Below are 20,459 nucleotides of genomic sequence, written 5' to 3'. Positions count from 1 at the left end.
GAGACATGATCCCTTTCTGAAAAAGCTTCACTCTGACTCTCAAGGAAGATATGAATTTTTTTCTACAATAACATGAACATTTTTATCCCCAAGTTGTTTTTGGTGAGACCACTTTTTCATACCACTGCAACTTATTCATAAGGCTTATTGCAAGTAATTTGCAGTATTATTAATATTTAAGATGTTGCTATTTGTGAAAGATTTCATTTTTAAGACAATTTAGGATAAATTTATTATAATTTCCATAATGCTTTTTAAGAATTCCCGTATGATCTCTTAAGTGGAAGAAAGGGGTGGAATGCAGGAATTGTATGTAAGTGCAGCCTTTCTCATGTTGGTTGTGGCCTGGGCCCCTCCTTTGCTTATCCAGCATTCAGCATAGGGAGTAATTTATTATTTTAAGGCTTCCCTAAATATTTTGGGGGTTACAAAATTCTGGGTACATCCAAGAGAATGTGCTAAGTTTCAGAATGCCATCTGGCTGGGCCAGTGTAGCTCAGTGGTTGAGCATTGACCCATGAACCAGAAGGTTACAGTTCGATTCCCAGTCAGGGCACATGCCTGGGTTGTGGGCTCCATCCCCAGTGTGGGGCGTACAAGAGGCAGCCGATCAAAGACTCTCTCATTGTTGATGTTTCTATCTCTCCCTCTCATTAAAAAACCCCAACAAAATGCCATCTGTCACATGTGTTGGGGTAAGAAGTTGAAAACCCTGGTCTGCCTATATCCTTATTCCCAGTGCGAGGAGGTATGTGCATTTACTTTCATTTTAATCTTGAGTTCAATGTATTCTGATGCTGTCTTGAAAATAGGGAGACAAAAAGGATGTCTAATAGTCTTAAGAGGAAGCAAACACTCCCCTAGAAACCTTCAAACCTCAGAAATTGATTTCTAGAAATTACTACCATAGTACATTTTCCTTTTCTATGCCCCTCATTCAGTCTTAGTGTCTTGCCCTGTCTCTGAATTTCATCTGGAATTGTCTTCTACAAGTTTGCAGGATAATCCAGATCAACTGAAAACAGGGTGGGGTGACATCCACATCCAAGGGAAAAGCCAGGGAGTTGAACCAGAGGAAGCTTTGCTTCAGAGGAAGGCAGCTGGGGACTTGGTGCCAGGAGCCCTGGTTTCCCAGCTCTGCACTCATTGGATCCTGGACTTTGGAGAAGGCTTTTAAATGCTGTGGTCCACCCTGGATTGTCATAAAATTTAAACGAGATGTTGTCTGTGAAAGGGCTCTGTAAATGGTAGGGCTCGGGGCCCTCTGGGAGGCACAGATGCATATTTAGATCCTATCCAATTTGCAGTGCAGAAAAAAACAAACAAAAAAACCCGAGGTTAAATGGATGCTACTGCTCGAATGCTTTTAAAATCTATGTCTTGAAGTAGATGGGGTGAATTTGCAGATGACTAAAAGAAGACACATTCTATACCTCTAGATTCTGATGTGGCCCCCTGTCCCTGTTGGGGGTGGGGATGGGTTAGGAGGGAAGGAAAGAGAAGGAAAGCACTGAATAGAATCGATTCTAGTTGTTGACTTTGGGAAAGCTGACTGGTTGCTGCTTTGAGACTAGACAAGAAAGATGAGGATATAGAGAGGGAAGGGGTAAAAGGAGAGAAATGGAAATGAGTATAAAAAGGATTGATAATGAAGGGCAGCAAGAGGGATAGAGAAGAGGAGAATGAAGACACAGCAGGAAACAAACCTGCCTTTGACCTTGGAGCTGGAGTCTTAGCCACTCACTCCAAAGCAGCATCTAAGTCCTGCCTTTTAAACAGGGACAAAGATTTGGGCTCTCTTTGGCATCATACAGAATTCTGTTTGGTTGCATTTAATTCACATTACATTTGCTGAGTGCCTCCTATGGAACAGTCTTGCATAGGGGGAAGAGTATGGTTTGCATAGATTTTTGTACTCAAGGTAGGAGATGTTTTGCCAGGTGTGCTTTCCAAGGTTCAGGGGTCACTTAGAAAGTAATGGGATTGATTTTTCTATCTGGTTTATGGAAATCATTTTTCCCCCATAATAAGCATGAATCTAAAGAAACCAATATTACTGTTCCAAATTTTGAAGCTACCCATGAGAAACGGATGAGGCAAAACGTTCAGGTAGATCAGAATAGGAGGCAGCCTGAAGCTGAATGATTTCTTCTCTTGGTTTTTACTTTTTCTTTCTTTTAAGAAACCAGACTAAAGTAAATATTTATATGATATTCCACCCTATCTGAAGAAGTATTTTGGCTGGATTCCTTCTGAAGAGGGTGAGATGGGATGGGTCGATAAATATTGCTGCTGATTTCCTGCCTCTGAGGCTCCTGGCGGAGTCCCTTGAAACACTGCTCTTCCTGCCCCAAAGGGAACTTGCTTGCTGACAACTCCAGCCCAAGGGCAGTGACAGTGAAATGCCCTCCAGGGAGCCAGCTGGCCTGGCTGCCGCTCCACTGTGTGTTTTTGTGCCTTTAGGAATGTGCGGACTTAGCAAATGACAACACTGAGCGAGCCCTGTCCTCAAGCCCTGTCCTCAGCTGAGCCCCAGGCCCTGTCTGTTCCTTTGTGTTGGCTCTTTTCCGAGCTTGAGTGATTGCATTGGTTGAGACTTCATTTTCCACAAGGGGAGGCAAGAAGGCGGGCGGGAGGGAGAAAAATATGTCTTTCTCATGGCCTTTATTCCAGCAGTTTTTGAGTTTTCACACTAGTAGATCTTAGGGAATTTTACTTTCTGTCAGTTTGGAAGTTTAGTCAAAAATCCCAGTGGTAACACAATTTCTGCTTTTGAAAAAAAATTCAACTGGATGTCAACTACCATAGAATTGTATTAGAATTGGAAAGAAACTCAGAGCTGATTCTAGTCTAATCACTGAATATGCGGAATGAGTGGCAGAGCAATGCCCGGTGTTTGGGTTATACCCACCGCCCGGGTCAGAGCTGTGTTCTGTACAGCTCTTCACATCTGATGTCATTAGAATATTTTCAATAATTTCTGTTGTGTTAGATTTGCATGAAGTGCCCTGTGTTCAAATTCAGGTTCTTTTCAAGCTAGGTATATACCTGAGATAAATCCTATATAATAAAGAGGTGATATGCAAATTGACCGTCTCTCCAACACACAAGATGGCTGCCCCCATGTGGTCAAAGATGGCCACCCCCATGTGGACACAAGATGGCCACCACAAGATGGCCAGCAGGGAGGGCAGTTGTGGGTGATCAGGCCACCAGGGGAGGACAGTTGGGGGGACCAGGCCTGCAGGGGATGGCAGTTGGGGGGGACCAGACCAGCAGGGGAGGGCAGTTAGGGGTGACCAGGCCTGTAGGGGAGGGCAGTTAGGGGTGACCAGGCTGGCAAAGGAGGGAAGTTAGGGGTGACCGGGCCAGCAGAGGAGGGCAGTTGGGGGTGACCAGGCTGGCAAGGGAGGGCAGTTAGGGGTGACCAGGCCTGTAGGGGAGGGCAGTTAGGGGTGACCAGGCTGGCAAGGGAGGGCAGTTAGGGGTGACCGGGCCAGGAGGGGAGAGCAGTTGGGGGCGAACAGGCTGGCAAGGGAGGGCAGTTAGGGGTGACTGGGCCAGCAGGGGAGTAGTTAGGGGGTGATCAGGCAGGCAGGCAGGTGAGTAGTTGGGAGCTAGCAGTCCTGGGTTGTAAGAGGGATGTCCGACGGCCCCTTTACGGTAGGATTGGGCCTAAACGGGCCGTCAGACATCCCTCGAGGGGTCCCAGATTGGAGAGGGTGCAGGCTGGGCAGAGGGACACCCCCCCACCCCCGTGCATGAATTTCGTGCACTGGGCCTCTAGTGATTACATAAAAAACTTTCACACAAATGCTCCTAGCAGTATTATAATAGACAACATATAGAAACAAACCAAATGTCCATCAACCAGTGAACAAAATATGGGATATCCTCACAATGAAATATTATTCAGCCACAAAAAGGAGTGAAGTACTGATTGATACGTGCTACTACATGGATGAGCTTTAAAAACATTATGCTAAGTGAAAGAAGCCAGACATAAAAGGCCATATGTTGTAGAGATTCTATTTATATGAGATGTCTATACTAGGCAAATTCAGAAAAGTAAAGTAGATCAGTGGTTTCCAGGACCTGGGAGAGGAAGAAAATGAGGAGTGACTGTGAGTAGGTGCAGGGTTTATTTGGGAGGGGCGTGATAAAAATGTTTTGGACTTTGATAGTGGTGATGCACAATTCTGTGAATGTACTAAATACCACTGAATTGTCTTTTCCTTTTTTTAAAGGGTGAGTTTTATATATGAGTTGTATGTCAATAAAACTGTTATTTTAAAAAATCTTAGATTTGCCTTTTAATCAGTTGGATGATTTTAGGCAATGACTCAACCCAAGTAATCTCTGCTATGAAATGGGAGTAACGATGTACATCTCTCAGGATTGTTTTCATAAATGAGGCCATGAATTTGAAAATGCTTCTAAAGTGTAAACATCACATATTTTGGGGCTGTCAGAGGGTTATAAGTTCATTATTAATTGGGTTTTATCTCTTCCTCCTGTATTTTCTAGAGCACTAACAGGGTCTGGCTACATACAATTATTCAAATAAAGACTTTTTGAAGTGATTCAAAAATGTTGCAGTGAATAAAAACAATTCTTAAATTTTTCACTGTAAAACAGTACCCTGTGTTATTCCAGCAGCAGCCTTATACCTCTCATGTTTACCACAACTCTTGATTGCATCATTTTCTCTTGTGCTTGATTTAATCTCATGTTGCTTTGTATACTAACATGCCATACAGACTTGTAGTCTAGGAGCATTAGGCTCTACCATATTGCCTAGGTGTATAGTAAGCTATACCATCTAAGTTTGTGTAAGTACAATCTTTGATGTTCACACAACAATGAAACTGCCTAATGGCAAATTTCTCAGCATGTATCCCCATTGTTAAGCAGTGCACGATATAGTCAGATTTATAGAAGCAGAGAGTAGAATGATGGTTACCAGGGGCTGGGAGGAGAGGGAAAGGGGTATTGCTGTTCAATGGGGATGGAGTTTTAGCCATGCCAATAGAAAAAGTTCGAGAGATCTGTTGTACAACAATGTGCATATAGGTAACAATACTCTACCACTTAAAAATTCAGACTTCTCACTAATTATAGGTATAGGTCAGTTCAGATTTCCTATTTCTTTATGATTGGATCTTGGTAGACATTATGTTTCTAGGAATTTATACATTTCTTCTGGGTTAATCAATTTGTTGGCCCATAATTGTTCACATAGTCTCTTCTAATAAGTTAAAAAAAATTTTTTCTGTGACATTAGTTGTAATGTCTCCTCTTTTATTTGTGATTTTATTTAAGTATTTTCCCCTTAGTCCAGCTAAAATTTGTCAATTTTGTTGATTTAAAAAAAAATGTGACTCTTAGTTTTGTTGATATTTTTTCTATTTTCTATTGCCTATATCATTTACTTCTGCTCTAATCTTTATTCGTTCCTTCCTGCTAACTTAGGGCTTAGTTCTTGTTTGTTTGTGTTTTAGTTCTTTGAGCTATACAGTTAGGCTGTTTATTTGAGATCTTTTAAAAAAAATGTAGGCATTTACCAGCATAAACTCCCCTCTTAGCACCACTTTTGCTGTATACCATAAGTTTTGGTATGTTATGTTTTAATTTTTGTCTCAAGATATTTTCTAATTTTGTTCTTTATTTCTTCTTTGACCCATTGTGTATTGTTTAATTTCTACATATTTGTGAATTTTTTAGTTTTCCTTCTGCTATTGATTTCCAGTTTCTTCTATTGTGGTGTGATTTCAATCTTAAATTTGTTGAGACTTGTTTTGTGACCTAACCTGTGATCTATCCTAGAGAATGTTCTGTGCGTGCTTGAGAAGAATGTGTGTTTTACTGTTGTTATGTGGAATGTTTTGAATATGTCCTGTATATCCACTTGATCTATAGTGTTATTCTAGTCCTCCATTTCCTTATTGATCTTCTGTCTGAATGTCCTATCCATTATTGAAAGTGGGATATTGAAATACCTTACTATTATTGTGTCCCTGTCTATTTCTCCATTTAGTTTTTTAATGTTTGCTTCATACATTAGGGTATGCTAGTGTTGAGTTATATATACTTGTAATCATTCTATCTTTCTGGTGAGTTGACCCCTTTATCATTACATAACGTCCTTCTCTATCTCTTGTGACAGTTTTTGACTTAAACTTATTTTTTCTGATGGTATGGCTACCCCCTGCTCTCTTTAGATTTCTGTTTGCATAGAATATCATTTTTTATCCTTTCACTTTCAGCTTGTGTGTGCTTAAATCTAAAATGAGTCTCTTGTCACAGCATATGGTTAGATATTGTATTTTTAAATCCATTCAACCATCGAAAATGTTACAGTTTTTAAGCACTTCTTTGAACTTGGTTAATCTGTAAATCCGGATGCTTTTAAATCAAAGTATTTCTCAGAACTAAAGACCTTTAGTAAATTGAAATTTTCCCCTCATTTTATTCTTCTTTTCTTTTTCTTCTTTAACAGAGACAACACATCTGAATCGTTGACAAGATCACAATCTGATTTTAAAGATGTGTTCTACAAACCCAGGCAACTGGGTCACATTTGATGATGACCCTACATTTCAATCTTCTCAAAAGTCAAAACATTTCCGTCCAGAGAATCAAGGCATCTGTAGGCCAAACGGACTTAAGCTGAACCTTTCCACTTCTAAGGAATTTTCCAGTGCATCTTCCTCTACCAATAGTACCCCCCTCCCCTCTCCCATCATAGACTTCTACTTCAGTCCAGGACCTCCAAGTAACTCTCCTCTTTCTACACCTACCAAAGACTTCCCAGGAATGCCTGGCATCCCCAAAGCAGGGACTCATGTGCTTTATCCTATTCCAGAATTATCTTCAAACAACCCACTCACAACACCTGCAGCAGATTCTTCCTTATTGTCTACTAAACCAACCTGTGTACCCCATGCTTCCTTACCCAAAGATCACTCATGCACACCTCCAGCTCCCAAAGTGGGTCTTCCAGATGAAGTTAGTCCTCCACAGGCTGAAAGCCTGGGGTTCCAAAGTGAGGCTCTTCAGTTTCAGTATTTTCAGGAGGACTGTGCCTTTTCAAGTCCATTTTGGAAAGAAGAAGGCAGTGCTTCCCAGTTCACATTTGACCCTCCAGGAAGCAAAAAGGGATTCCCATCAAGAGACAAAGAAATGCCCATTGATCAAAAAAGCTTAAATCAGTGTTCACTCAACTACATCTGTAAGAAACTTGAACACCTCCAATCAGTTGAGGACCAAGATTCATTTGGAAGTTTGTCTATGCAGTGTCTGTATGCTGAAGATACAGGCTCTTCCTTTGTCCCCAACACCCTCTTCAGGAGTCAGCCCAAACCTGGATGGTCTTTCATGCTGAGAATTCCTGAGAAGAAGAATATGATGTCTTCCCGTCAGTGGGGACCAATTTTTTTAAAAGTCTTACCTGGAGGAATTTTGCAAATGTATTATGAGAAGGGGTTGGAAAAACCATTCAAAGAGTTACAGCTTGATTCACAGTGTAGGCTTTCTGAACCCAAACTTGAGAACTTCACTGTGGCGGGGAAAATCCATACTGTGAAGATTGAACATGTGTCTTACACAGAAAAAAGAAAGTACCATTCTAAGACAGAAGTAGTTCATGAGCCAGACATAGAGCAGATGCTAAAGTTGGGATCCACAGAGTACCATGACTTCCTCGACTTTCTGACTACTGTGGAGGAGGAGCTGATGAAGCTGCCAGCTGTTCCAAAACCAAAAAAGAACTATGAGGAACAAGAAATTTCCCTTGAAATTGTGGACAACTTTTGGGGTAAAATCACTAAAGAAGAAGGGAAATTGGTTGAAAGTGCTGTGATAACTCAGATCTGTTGCCTCTGCTTTGTGAATGGGAACTCGGAATGCTTCTTAACATTAAATGATTTTGAGCTGCAGAAGCGAAATGAACACTATTTTGAAACAGACCCAGAAAAGAAGGGGATTGATATTCTTGAATATCATTTTCATAAGTGTGTGAAAGCACAAGAATTTGAGCGATCACGAATCATTAAGTTTGTACCTCTGGATGCCTGCCGGTTTGAGCTGATGCGTTTCAAGACGTTGTATAACGGGGAAGACCTTCCCTTTTCCCTGAAGTCTGTAGTGGTTGTCCAGGGGGCATATGTGGAGCTTCAGGCCTTTGTCAACATGACCCCATTGCTTCAGAAATCATCCCATGCCAGTTCCTTGGGGTCCTGTGACAACGTAATGATACACTTTCCTGTCCCATCGCAGTGGATCAAGGCTCTCTGGACCATGAACCTCCAGAGGCAGAAGTCCCTGAAAGCCAAAATGAACCGCCGGGCATGTTTGGGGAGTTTACATGAACCTGAATCTGAACCTGTCATACAGGTCACTGTGGGGTCAGCAAAATATGAGAGTGCCTACCGGGCCGTGGTATGGAAGATAGATCGGCTTCCTGATAAACATTCAAGTAAATATTCAACACCTCAAGTTGATTTGCATGTGAAACAGCTTCAATGTTTTCACCCTACTTAGATTGAAATGAGGCTGAGACAGATGGTAACTTGGGTTAGCTGAGGACATGCTTATACATTGCTGGGTGGAAGATGGAACATTTAGTTAAACAGCCGGCTTATTTCATTCTTTTGTGCCTGTTTCTGCCAGATAAGTTTAACTTTATATATATACTAGAGGCCTGGTACACGAATTTATGCATGCATGGGGTCCGGCTGGTCTGCCCCGATCAGCCCGATAGGGCTGGGGGGAGGGAATGCGGGAGGTTGGCAGGCTGGCCCCGCTGGTGGAGTGGGCTGATCAGGGGTGGGGTTGGCCTGGGGAAAGGGGCAGTGGGCGGTTGGCCAGCCAGCCCCGCCCCCTGGTCGAACTCCTGGTCAAACTCTTGCCCGAACTCCCAGTCGAGGGGACAATTTGCATATTAGCCTTTTATTATATAGGATATATATATATATATATATATATAATATTAGCCTAGGCTAGGATTTAGGATTTATACATGGTGGCACACAGGGAAAACTTGTAGTTGACTTCTTGACATTAGATTTCCTAATTAATCTTTAAAGATCTGCATCCATGAGTATACCTGAACACTTTCATTTTCTTACATTTCTTCTTCCTTGCGTTTTCCTCTGGGCCTTTCACTGGGAATGTGAGGATGGGTGAGGAAATTCAGAAGAGGTGCCCCCAAAACAATGACAAGTTACCTGTGGGCCTGGGGGGAAGGGAGAGGATGGGAGGAGGCCAGGATCTCTGGCTTTGGGGAATAGGTGGACAGTGGTGCCCTTAGCTGATAGCTGAGGATCCTGTCATCACTCTTCCTTTTAAAATCTGTTTCCCAGCCCTGTCTGCTTGTCAGAGACCATAGAATCAGAGCTTTAAAAACATCATACCCATATTTAGGCTCTATCCCAACCATGACTCTCTGGTGGGGGGAGGCCCAGGTATGGGTGCTGATAAAAGGCTCTCCCAGACAGCTAGTGTTGAGAACTACGGACCGGTGGACCATATTATGGTCCCCTAGGCAGAGAACATCCCTCCCTGCCCTGTCTATGCCTATAGCTATAGAGCTCTGTTATTACCCTTGTACCTGTTTGTACTAGCAGTTGAGCTCACAAAGAACAATTACAAGAGTGGGTTTTCCCAGAGAGGTGGCTGGACTTGATCTTGGCCTTCGGGAATTCTTTTTGAAGACTTTCATAGCACCAGGCCCACACAGAACACATTTTACAAGCATTCCAGTGATAATTTACTGAACAAATCCTTTGGGATCAAAGCTGCTTTGTTCAGATTAGCTCTGTGTGCAAAGAGGAGGCCTAGGGAAAAGGCAAATGGAGTGTGTCAGGTAGAGTTTGGGAGGCAGGAGGTGGCTCTGAGGTGGGTGGGATCCTGTGGTCCAGTCTTGTGGCTTCACCATTGTGGGGGTGGGGGAGGAAATGCAAAGAGTGAAAGGTTTGCCTGGCAACTTGCCTCCGGAGGAGAGAAGTATAGAAATAGGTTGGGGTGGAGAGGAAATTTTTTTCTAAGGCAGTGCTTCTCAAACTTTGGTGTGTACATGAATCACCTTGTTCAAATGTAGATTGTGATTCAACATGTGGGGCCTGATAGCTGTTCTCAGGGGATACCAATGCTGTTGGCCCTCGGACCATACGTAGAATAACAGTCCTAGAGTACATCTCTACTTTTCTATATGATTTTTAAAGCAATTGGGTGTTTAGAGAACAGCAGATTTTTAAAGTCTTTAAAACATTACCTTTTCCAAGCTAGTTTCTGAAAAATCTACACTGTTAGAAAAAAATATTTTAAAATGGAAAATGAAAGAGAATATAAGAACTACTCTACTAAGTACTAATTAAAAAAATATATGCCTTTCCCCCTGTGGAATTTTGAGATCAGGATTGACTTCATTTTCACTTACATGTGATTTCAAGGGAGGTGGGATGGGCTGCTGGCCCTTTAAATGTGTCTTCTACTGCCATGTCAATGCTTAATATTTTAACAGTGGGCAGGTCTTTCATTTTACAACAGAAGTTGGTCTTGGAAAGGTAGCTCAGATAGTTTATTCAGACAAAGATGTGAATGACAGCAAAGGAACAGAGGAGCTTTCCCTGAGGACAGGCTTTGGTGGGGGGTTGGGAGGTCAGTGGGAGGAGTGGAGGGTTGGGAAACAGGTGGGTGGGGAGAGAAAGGAAGAAGAGGAAAAGATGAGAACAAATGAGAACATTAATTTAATTAGCCAAAGGAGGTGCAATGGTGGCATAGAATTAGAAAGGAGAGTGGGAATAGTGAGGGTCAATTAACAAATATATCTATCTCTACCTTCCCAATTTGCTTTTACTTTTTCTCTTTACTCTCTGTCACCAGCACATTGATTGCTTTTCTCCTCCTCCACTTGTATCATTCTCTTTCCATTCATATCTTCCAACTCGCAACAGTTCTATTTCAGATGTGAAATGTGTTGTTTCAAGAAGGACCAGGTATCTAACTAGACCTAAGAAGATATGTAATTTGCATTCCCTTTGCTGAGAAAGTTCTGGTGAGAGAATAGCAATTACCAAAGCTCGAGAGTGCCCCCTGCTGGTCAGTACTGAGATAAATAACATGATTTTCCTTTTTTATTCTTTATTTCCTTTTTTTTTTGTAAATTCATCAAATATCCATTGAGCCACAAACGTGCCAGACATTGTCCTGGGGACAGACATGATACCTCTCCTCACAGAGATCAAAGTCTAAAGGAGGAGTATGTTATTAAACATTGTAGAGTATTTAGAGTTTTTAAAAGCCAAGGAAAATATGCCAGAAAACTTAAAGGAACAATTGCTCTCCTTTACCTTTTACCAGTTTTCAAGATAAGCAAGCAGAAAGGTTTTGTTTCTAACATTTTTTTGGAGTACTAGGTCTTCAACTTTGGTAATTTTGATTGCAGAAGATTCCAAAAAATTTTTTTTCCCTTTAAAATGTGAATATCTAATTAGATAATCTCCAATATAATTTTCAGCTGTAAAAATGTAGAATTCACAGTCACTTCATTAGCAAAATTACAGTACTTAAATAATAATATTGTACTTATAATCGAATAGTACTTTGCAAAGTAATCATATATGTCCCCCACTTCTATCTATACCACTACAGTATACCATGGTGTTAGTGTCTAGGTTTGCTGATTGTTTTGTTTAGTCCTCATAACAATCCTGTAAGGTTTATGTTATTATTATCATCACCATCACCCCCATTTTCATATGGGGAAACTGAGGCTCAGAGAGATCAAGTAATTTGTCTAGGATTACACAGCTTTTAAGTAGCAGAGCTGGGACTGGGCTTTGGGCAACCTGGGTCCAATGTTTGTGTTCTTCACCATTGTGTGCCATAAAGGACATTAGAGTTCCTGAGTTAAGTTTAAATGAACTTACTGTGTCTGCACTGCAGGCAGAAGACTGAAAACAAACGGTAATGGATTGTGGACTCTCCCCTGAGTGTGTGTGTGTGTGTGAATAAAGTTATCACCTGCCTGCAGTGATCTAGGTAGCTTAGAGCACCTCAGAGGCCACTGTGGTCCTACCCTGCATGTAAGTGGTGTGGCTAAGGAGCCTCTGGTCGTTAATGGATTGATGACTTCCCAAGGCCCTTTACAGCCTTAGAATTCTATTAGTCTCTCTACAAGAAACAGATTGTAAGGGATGAAAGGCAATTTATCTTTTAAGAATTAAGTGAAATCCTTTAAACTCTTGTTTTTGTGCCTAAAGCCATATTCTGATGGAAATGTTATTTCGGAAGCTGTCAGTGCTACAGTAATTTAATCTGGCTTTGAAATTACTGTCACCTCATACATTTATTTAAGGGAAGATAGCTGCATTGAATATGTAGATGCTGTGGAAAATGCAACAGAATCACTGTTACTACAGTGATTAAATGGAAATATTTTTTACTCCATTCTCTCTCTCTCTCTCTCTCTCTCTCTCTCTCTCTCTCTCTCTCTCACACACACACACACACACACACACACACACACACACACTCTCACACACAAACATTATATGACTACACTTAAATTTTTGCATTTATCTGATATCCCTAGGTCTGGCACAGAGCCTGGCCTGGCGTAGAGTAGATGCTCAATAAATGACACACTGAATTAAGTGTAAACAAATATTAGATTGAAACATTCAAAGCCAATATGCCCATCTCCACACTGCACGTCTGTTTTCATCAAAGCTTTAAGAAGGGTGAGTGGAAATTAATGTACTAAAATATAATCTGTTCTGCTGAAAAAGGAATTCTTGGCCTAAAATAGTTCCTGAAATGTAATACAATTTCATTAAGTTTAACTTTAAAAAAATCAGAATTATTTTATAATGTGACCTAATTTAGAGTGTTTATCTTTGCATTAGTTATCAATAAGAATAGTAAGAAAATGAATAAATTAAGAATTATTATAAGAGCTCATTTTGTCTACTTAAAAAAGTTTTTTTTTTACAAATTCTACACACATTTTTTTACAAATCCTACACACGTTGTAGAAAATCATGTTATTTACCTCATTACTTTTTACAAATCCTACATATATTAATTAAAAGATATTAATTATATTTTAATTAAGGAAACTTAGCATACTTCAACTGAAAACATTTTTAGGAGTTAATATATACATGTATACAGTAATAAAGTTGTGTTTATTTTAAAGCTAGTATTTAAAAATTGAAGATTTCCCCTTAGTTAGTGCAGAATTGTACATTTTGATGGTATTTTGCTCAAATGGAATTCACACTGCCATAGTGCTAATGGCATTGCTTATTAAAGAGAGGGATGAGTGCCTCTTACATTCAAGAGAAATGTTCAATGGCCATTGAATTACTCTGACTGACAATTTGATTTTTTCCTCAAGGTCCTGATCATCCCCATTGTTTGTCATACAAACTAGAACTTGGATCAGACCAAGAAATTCCCTCTGATTGGTATCCATTTGCTACTGTTCAGTTTGGGATGCTTGACACCTGTGCCTCAAGGACCGAGGTCAGGTCTCTGGGGGTGGAGAGCGATGTGCAGCCACAGAAGCATGTTCATCAGCGAGCTTGCTACAACATCCAGGTACGTCCCAAACCCCTTAGGGCTTATAGAGCTGTGACATGATTGGTTTTAGATATTTGCTTTGCCCTCTTACGTGACATGTATGAGTGAGTGTGTGTGTGTGTGTTTGACCTAAAAAAGAGCTTGACTATGGAAACCTGATGGTCACCAGTGAGCCTAGTTTGTCCCTTCTCAGTTCTAGAGAATGTTAGGAGCCTGAGCACAGAGTGCTACATACTTAATCAGCTCTCATCGATGGAAAACAGGGCATTCAAAATGAATTCACATTTCAGAAGCATATTTATAACAAAAATTATGTTAGAATAGCACTTCCCAATATGTGTTCTATGGAACATGTATCCAAGAAAAAAAAATAAGTTTGGGAATGCCATATTGTAAATTAATGTTAAATGAAGGCTCTGAGACGACCTGCATTAAAGAAGCTTGTTAACCTTAACCCAGTTTCCTCCAACTTATTGATTATGGAATCTGGTCTGTATGGCCATGTGCATGTAAAATGTATATCAATATCTTTTGAAATGTCTGTGAAGCATCCCTTGGGAAATGTGAAGTTACTCTATTACAACAATGTTAAATGTTCACCGTCAGTGCTTCTTCATCCTTAGGCCAGATGAATTAAAGAGTGGCATACATTTGCACCTGTTTCTAAACTGGCTTTTCTTCTCATCTTCAAAGTTAGTAGATTTAGACATAAACTCTGCCCTATATTTCCCATAGTATCTTTTTTTTAATTTTTTAAATTTTATTTTATTGTTTAAACTATTACAAATAGTAGTACATATGTCTCCTTTCCCCCCATTGACATTCCCCTGGTCTCCCCTACCCCACAGCACATGCCCTCCTCTCTAGCCCCCCCAGTGTCTTTCGTCCATTGGTTATGCTATATGCATGCATACAAGTCCTTCGGTTGATCTCTTAGCTCCCTACCCCAACCCTTTCCAGCCTTCCCGCTGTAGTTTGACAGTCTGTTCGATGCTTCTCTGCCTCTGTATCTATTTTTGTTCATCAGTTTATAATGTTCTTTATTATCCATAAATGAGTGAGATCATGTAGTATTTTTCTTTCACTGACTGGCTTATTTTACTTAGCATAATGCTCTCCAGTTCCATCCATGCTGTTGCAAATGGTAAGAATTCCTTCTTTTTTACAGCAGCAGAGTATTCCATTGTGTAGATGTACCACAGTTTTTTAATCCACTCATCCACTGATGGGCACTTAGGCTGTTTCCAAAACTTAGCTATTGTAAATTGTGCTCCTATGAACATAGGGGTGCATATATCCTTCCTGATTGGTTATTTCTCATAGTATCTTGAAATGGTGATGCATCACTGATTTTGTTTACCAATATTTCATTTAATTAGAAAATATTTCCAAAGTAAAAAAATCGTAAACAGTAAATAACAAGCAGGTGGTTCTGTTTAGAATTTATTTTTCTTTTTATCTTGCACATGAGTAGCATTTTATACTTTCTAATATCATTTTGAAATCTACTAGAGGCCCGGTGCATGAAATTCATGCACAGGAGGTCCCCTCAGCCCAGCCTGCACCCTCTCCAATCCAGGACCCCTCGGGGGATGTCCGACTGCCGGTCTAGACTGGCAGTCAGACATCCCTCTCACAATCCTGGACTGCTGGCTCCTAATCGCTCACCTGCCTGCCTGCCTGGTTGCCCCTAACTGCCCCCCTGCTGGCCTGGTTGCCCCCAGTTGCCCCCCCGCCAGCCTAGTCACCCCTCAGTGCCCCTCCTGCCAGCCTAATTGCTCCCAACTGCCCCCCCTGCTGGCCTGGTTGCCCCCAACTGCCCCCATTGCTGGCCTGGTCACCTCTTAACTGCCCCCCCCTGCTGGCCTGGTCACCCAACTCCCCACCCCCTTCGCCAGCCTGGTTGCCTCCAACTGCCCTCCCCTGCTAGCCTGGTTGCCTCCAACAGCCCCCTCTTGCCGGCCTGGTCGCTCCATGCAGCCTGCTTGTTCAGTTGTTTGGTCGTCCCTCACTAACCCCCCTGCTGTCCTGGTCGCCCCATGCAGCCTGCTTGTTCATTTGTTTGGTCATCCCTTGGGCCGGCCCTGGGCAGCTGGGGGCCTGAGGGGACTGAGGGACTCTGGAGGCAGGCACACAGAGCGGCCAGACCTGCCTGGGGGCGGGCCCAGCCATGCCGCACACCTGCCTCCCTGGTGTGGCTGAGGGGACTGGGCGCCGCCATCTTGTGGCTGTGGGTGCCACCATCTTTGCGATGGCATGAGGGTCAATTAGCATATTCCCTCTTTATTAGATAGGATGTTGCTTGAATCTCAGCTACGATTAATGCCATTCTGATTTTTGACTCAAAAACACCAACTGGTGTTTTGATGGTGGTTTGATCACACAGTAGTCTGTCAGGAGTTTTCTTTATTTTGGACCATCTGTCCTGTGTGGCCCTGTGGGGACCTAAGCACTTGTTCCCCCAGCAGCTGGGAATTGCCCTGGCTGAAGAAGGCTCCAGGTCCTACGCTCTTCCTGGGGCAGCTTTCGTGTCACTGATGCTGGATGCAGGAGTGTGAAGACCCTTTGCCTCAGCTTGGGTAACTCCACAGGGTCATCCTAGCTTTGGCTCTCCCTGGGCATCAGCTGAAGCCTTTACTGTGACCTCCTTGCAGCCCAGCTTCTCCTTCTTCCTGTTCTGCTTCCTTCCTTCTCCCCGCTTCCCCTCCCCGACCAGGTGTCAACCCCAATAGCACTCCCCAGTAGACCTTCTGCACACCATTATCCATCTTAGAGTTTGCATCTTGGGGAACCTGACTTGTAACACTAGGTATATAAGTGTTCTGTGTGACTGAAATGTGGGTCATGTGCACACAGAGACTTCCTCTATACCTAGTTTTCTATTCACAGGGTGTGCCAGTTTCACATAGTGTTGAAGGGCAGCTCAAAATTATGCAACAGAGTCTCTAGTTTAATAGCATTTACTAATTGATCTGCACTGGGTGGTAGTTGGTTTAAAAATGTAATCTTACATTTAATAAATGTTTATTGAGCAATTTCTAAGTGCCAGGTGCTGCTCTAGATGCTGGGGATGCAAGAGTGAATGAGATACTGCCTTGTCCACATGCAGCTTACCTTCTAGTGGGGAACAAAAAACAATCAGTAAACAAATAAATAATGTAATTTCAAATAGTGACAGATTCGAGGAATAGAATCAAATGGAGTACTAGGATAGAGATTGATGGTGGCTTCCTTATCGAGAGTGGTCTGTGTTATTTCAGGTGGGCCAAAGCCTGGATCTATGATATGAGGATATAATTGATCACATGCCTAGCCGGAGGTCTGTGTTATCAATATATATTCTGAGTACATTTTATAAAAACGATGCTTGACTTAGAAGAGAGGAGAGTTTTAGTTCTCTTTAAGACTTGACCCTAGAGGAAAGGATTGGGGTCGGGGAGGGGGGCCTTTGTTGCCCAAAAGGAGAGGAGAGTGCCTCACTATGGAACTAGCATGAGGAGGTGGAAGGGCTGTGTGTGTCCAAAGGGTGATGTGGCTGCAGAGCATGCCTCATGTATTAAATGGGACTGAAAGGGTGCTAGTGCTGTGTTGCATTTGTTAATGCTGCATGTGTTTTTGCTTTTGCATAACAGGTTGAAATAGAAAAGAAGTGGATTAAAATCGATGGAGAAGACCCAGATAAAGCTGGCGATTGCATCACTCAGTAGGAATAGCAAGAATTAGTGATGACAACCCACTTTTCAAATAGAAATCACACACAATTCTGCTACTGTCTAGTGGAAATGACTTCTGAATAGAGGGCTTAGGACAGGTCCAGTGGCTGGCTGTGTTTGGAGAAGTTTAGACCTGAAACTGAACAATCTATATTTTATGCTTTTTGATATATTTGTGCCCCAGGGATTTGATCTAAAATGTGTCTATAATTTGTGTGATGTTTCTGCTTCCTATTGAAACTCAAAGGCGCTGTTATTCAATGTGTGACCCAGTTTGGCTAAAGGGGTTTTGATTTTTGATTACTCAGTGGCTGATTGTTTTGTGCTTTGGATTACCCAGCTGTCATATTTATTATTCCCCCCAGTCCCTATTTCTTCTTGCCATGTTAGCACCTGTACTGGAGGGTGAAGCAGTCAAAAGAAACATAAACCAAAATACTTAATTTTCCCTCTTGCTCATTTCTGAAATGTGGGTCGGTATAGATTGATCCTGAAACCACAAGCTAAAATGGAGATGTGGAAGTGTCTGTGATTTTGAATTATTTATCTTCCTGTCCTCTTACCACATTGCAAGTAATCATTGGCTGTGTATTTGGTACCTGTCTCCACCCCCCCCTCCCCTGCATTATTGTTTTCAAAATGTATTTGTATTCTGGTGTTGGCTGCAAAGAAGCTATTTCTGTTGATATACATATTTTAGTACTCGTCACTAAGACCTACTACCTTTTGCTTGAAGAGATTTCTTATAAAATGGAATCCCAGTATTGGACACCAGTTAAAATATTTATGTGCATTAAAGATGAATTTTTAAACTTCATGAATATTCTTTCCCAAAAGTACAGACTCTAAGAATGTATTTTGATAAAGTATTATTTGTGATTAACATAAGTCTCTCTTGAGTAGACGTCTAGCTCATGATTATTTTATGCTAGTTCTACTAAATTTAGAGCAAAATGAAAAACACTAGGTTACTTTTTCTAGATTTTTGACATTTCTGTTCTTCAGTCAGCTAAATGTTTGCTTTCTAATGAAAAGCCAATAACATTAGCAGTTATAATTCTGTTTATAACTTCCTTTCAATATTTACAGGGAAAGGTCAAATTTTAAAATTCATGAAATCTATATTCTAGGTATTTTTTTAGCCTGAAAAACAAAATCCTCCATTTGGTATTAACGCACCTTCAATTTATGTTGAATCTACAATGTGATTAGGAGATATTTTTCTCTATTTACTAGATTTGTTTTGAGTAAAAACTGATATAATAATGTTCTTCCAAACAACATTTATTGGTCGGCCCAGAGTTTATGTCTTATGTTTTATTTAATGTTGTGTCACATTCATTGTAATCTGTTCCAAAACCAGATTAAAACGAACATGTATGATGGTTTGTATCAATCAGCAGATTTTATTGTTTTTCATTATTTTGCTGTAACAGCAAGGAATGCAGAACTTGACTGTTAAAATGAATTGTTATTGCTCTTTTTAACTTCACTTGATGCATTGCTCATAATATCATATGCTTGAGACTCACTGTTGATGTATAGGAGGGCAAATCTGTGTGTACATCATTAAGAAAAATTTCACCATCTTTCCCCATCCTCTGGTGTGGCACACTCTGGAGAGACTTCAGTCTGCTTAATGCAAATATGAAGGCGGCTGGGGGTGTTGCTGCTCCAGGTGCCAGCAAAGTTCGCTGGGTTAATTACTGCCTTTCCTTTCAAATCTGTTTAATGGCATCCTGCCCATGAAGAACTCAGAGTCTGATTCAGTTGGACTTAATGAATATTTACACCTCGGAATAATTTCAGCAAAGTGTTCAATTAATCGTCCCTCGTGCTTCACAGGTTGCCCAGTCTGTGACTACCTCACTGTTGGGGTCACTTACTTACCAGCCATCAGCCTTCAGGAGCATCTCAAGATTAGTGTTGGAAACCTAGTAACAAACCGCTGACTAAAGCCCAAATTGAGTTTCCGCTGCAATGCAAAGGTTGATGGCATTAACAGCGGGGTGCTATAGCATAATTGTTAATTTGCACATCTATTAGAATTCTTAAATATTCATGACTTAGAGTTAAATTAACATTCTGTGGAGGGAGGAGAGGTTTTTTAATACAATTCTTCTGACCTCAGAAATGACAGAAGGTAAGATGTGACCACAGTGCTATAAGTGAAAAATTAGATAGGGTCCATTTAGACTTACAAATTAAGTGGAATCTCCTTTGCTAGAAAGTAAATGATGATCTGAAAGACAACAACTATAATAATGAAACCCCTTGCTTTTAAGGTTGGCAAGGATGGAAGAGAGTGAAGGAGGAACTGAACTACTCCTTTCTAGCATTTTAGTTTAGGTACTTTAGATCAACCCTTTCTGAGTTTGACTGGTTAGGGGTCAGTCATTTGATTACACATGTCAGGCTTCCAAGGACTTGACCAGGTTCTGACTAGTTGTCCTGCTCTAATTGTTCAGGTCTGGGTGCCTTCCCAGTCAAAGGATCATATGAACTGTGGAAGTGAATTCATGGCTTGATGGTTACTTGATCAATTGTACAGATCAGAATTTAAAGACATTTTCTCTTCCTATGGGAATAGAAATAGTTTATTCATTTAAAAGGGTATGAAAAAATACTTTTCAGCACATAAAGATTGGATTTGTTTTATGTGTTTTTTTAAACCTGATTTATATATTAGACAGTTCTAGGGTTTAGTTACCTTCATTCTGAAGCTGTGCTTATGATACAGCCCTTTTCTTATAAATTCAGTTAGAAAGCCTTCCTTAATAATGATTAAGTATTATATCTTTTTTTTTTAATACATTTTATTGATTTTTTACAGAGAGGAAGAGAGAGGGATAGAGAGTTAGAAACATCGATGAGAGAGAAACATCGATCAGCTGCCTCCTGCACACCTCCTACTGGGGATGTGCCCGCAACCAAGGTACATGCCCTTGACCGGAATCGAACCTGGGACCTTTCAGTCTGCAGGCCGACGCTCTATCCACTGAGCCAAACCGGTTTTGGCTAAGTATTATATCTTACTTAAAATATTACTTATGACATAGCAACACAAATATAAAATAGATTGAGCCTTAATAATTGTGTAACAAAGTATTTGGTAGATTGCATATTGGTTTTTCAAAATTAAAGATGTATTTCAAATGA

General features: G+C 41.0%; 1 protein-coding gene across 1 annotated transcript in view; it reads left to right on the top strand.

Moving 5' to 3' along the window:
- STON1 (stonin 1) overlaps positions 1–20,459 on the top strand; it is a 46,212-nt gene extending 25,753 nt beyond the window's left edge. Inside the window, exons 2-4 of the mRNA XM_080684837.1 lie at positions 6,500–8,476; positions 13,403–13,605; positions 17,220–20,459. Of these exons, the coding sequence (XP_080540963.1) occupies positions 6,547–8,476; positions 13,403–13,605; positions 17,220–17,294 (2,208 nt within the window). The 5' untranslated portion in view covers positions 6,500–6,546 and the 3' untranslated portion in view covers positions 17,295–20,459. The remainder of the gene's footprint in view (positions 1–6,499; positions 8,477–13,402; positions 13,606–17,219) is intronic.

This window comes from Plecotus auritus, assembly GCF_963455305.1.
Source record: "Plecotus auritus genome assembly, chromosome: 8".
NCBI classification, from domain to species: domain Eukaryota; kingdom Metazoa; phylum Chordata; class Mammalia; order Chiroptera; family Vespertilionidae; genus Plecotus; species Plecotus auritus.
Note: the sequence above shows the minus strand (reverse complement) of the source record. Positions and strands in the feature narration are given on the sequence as shown.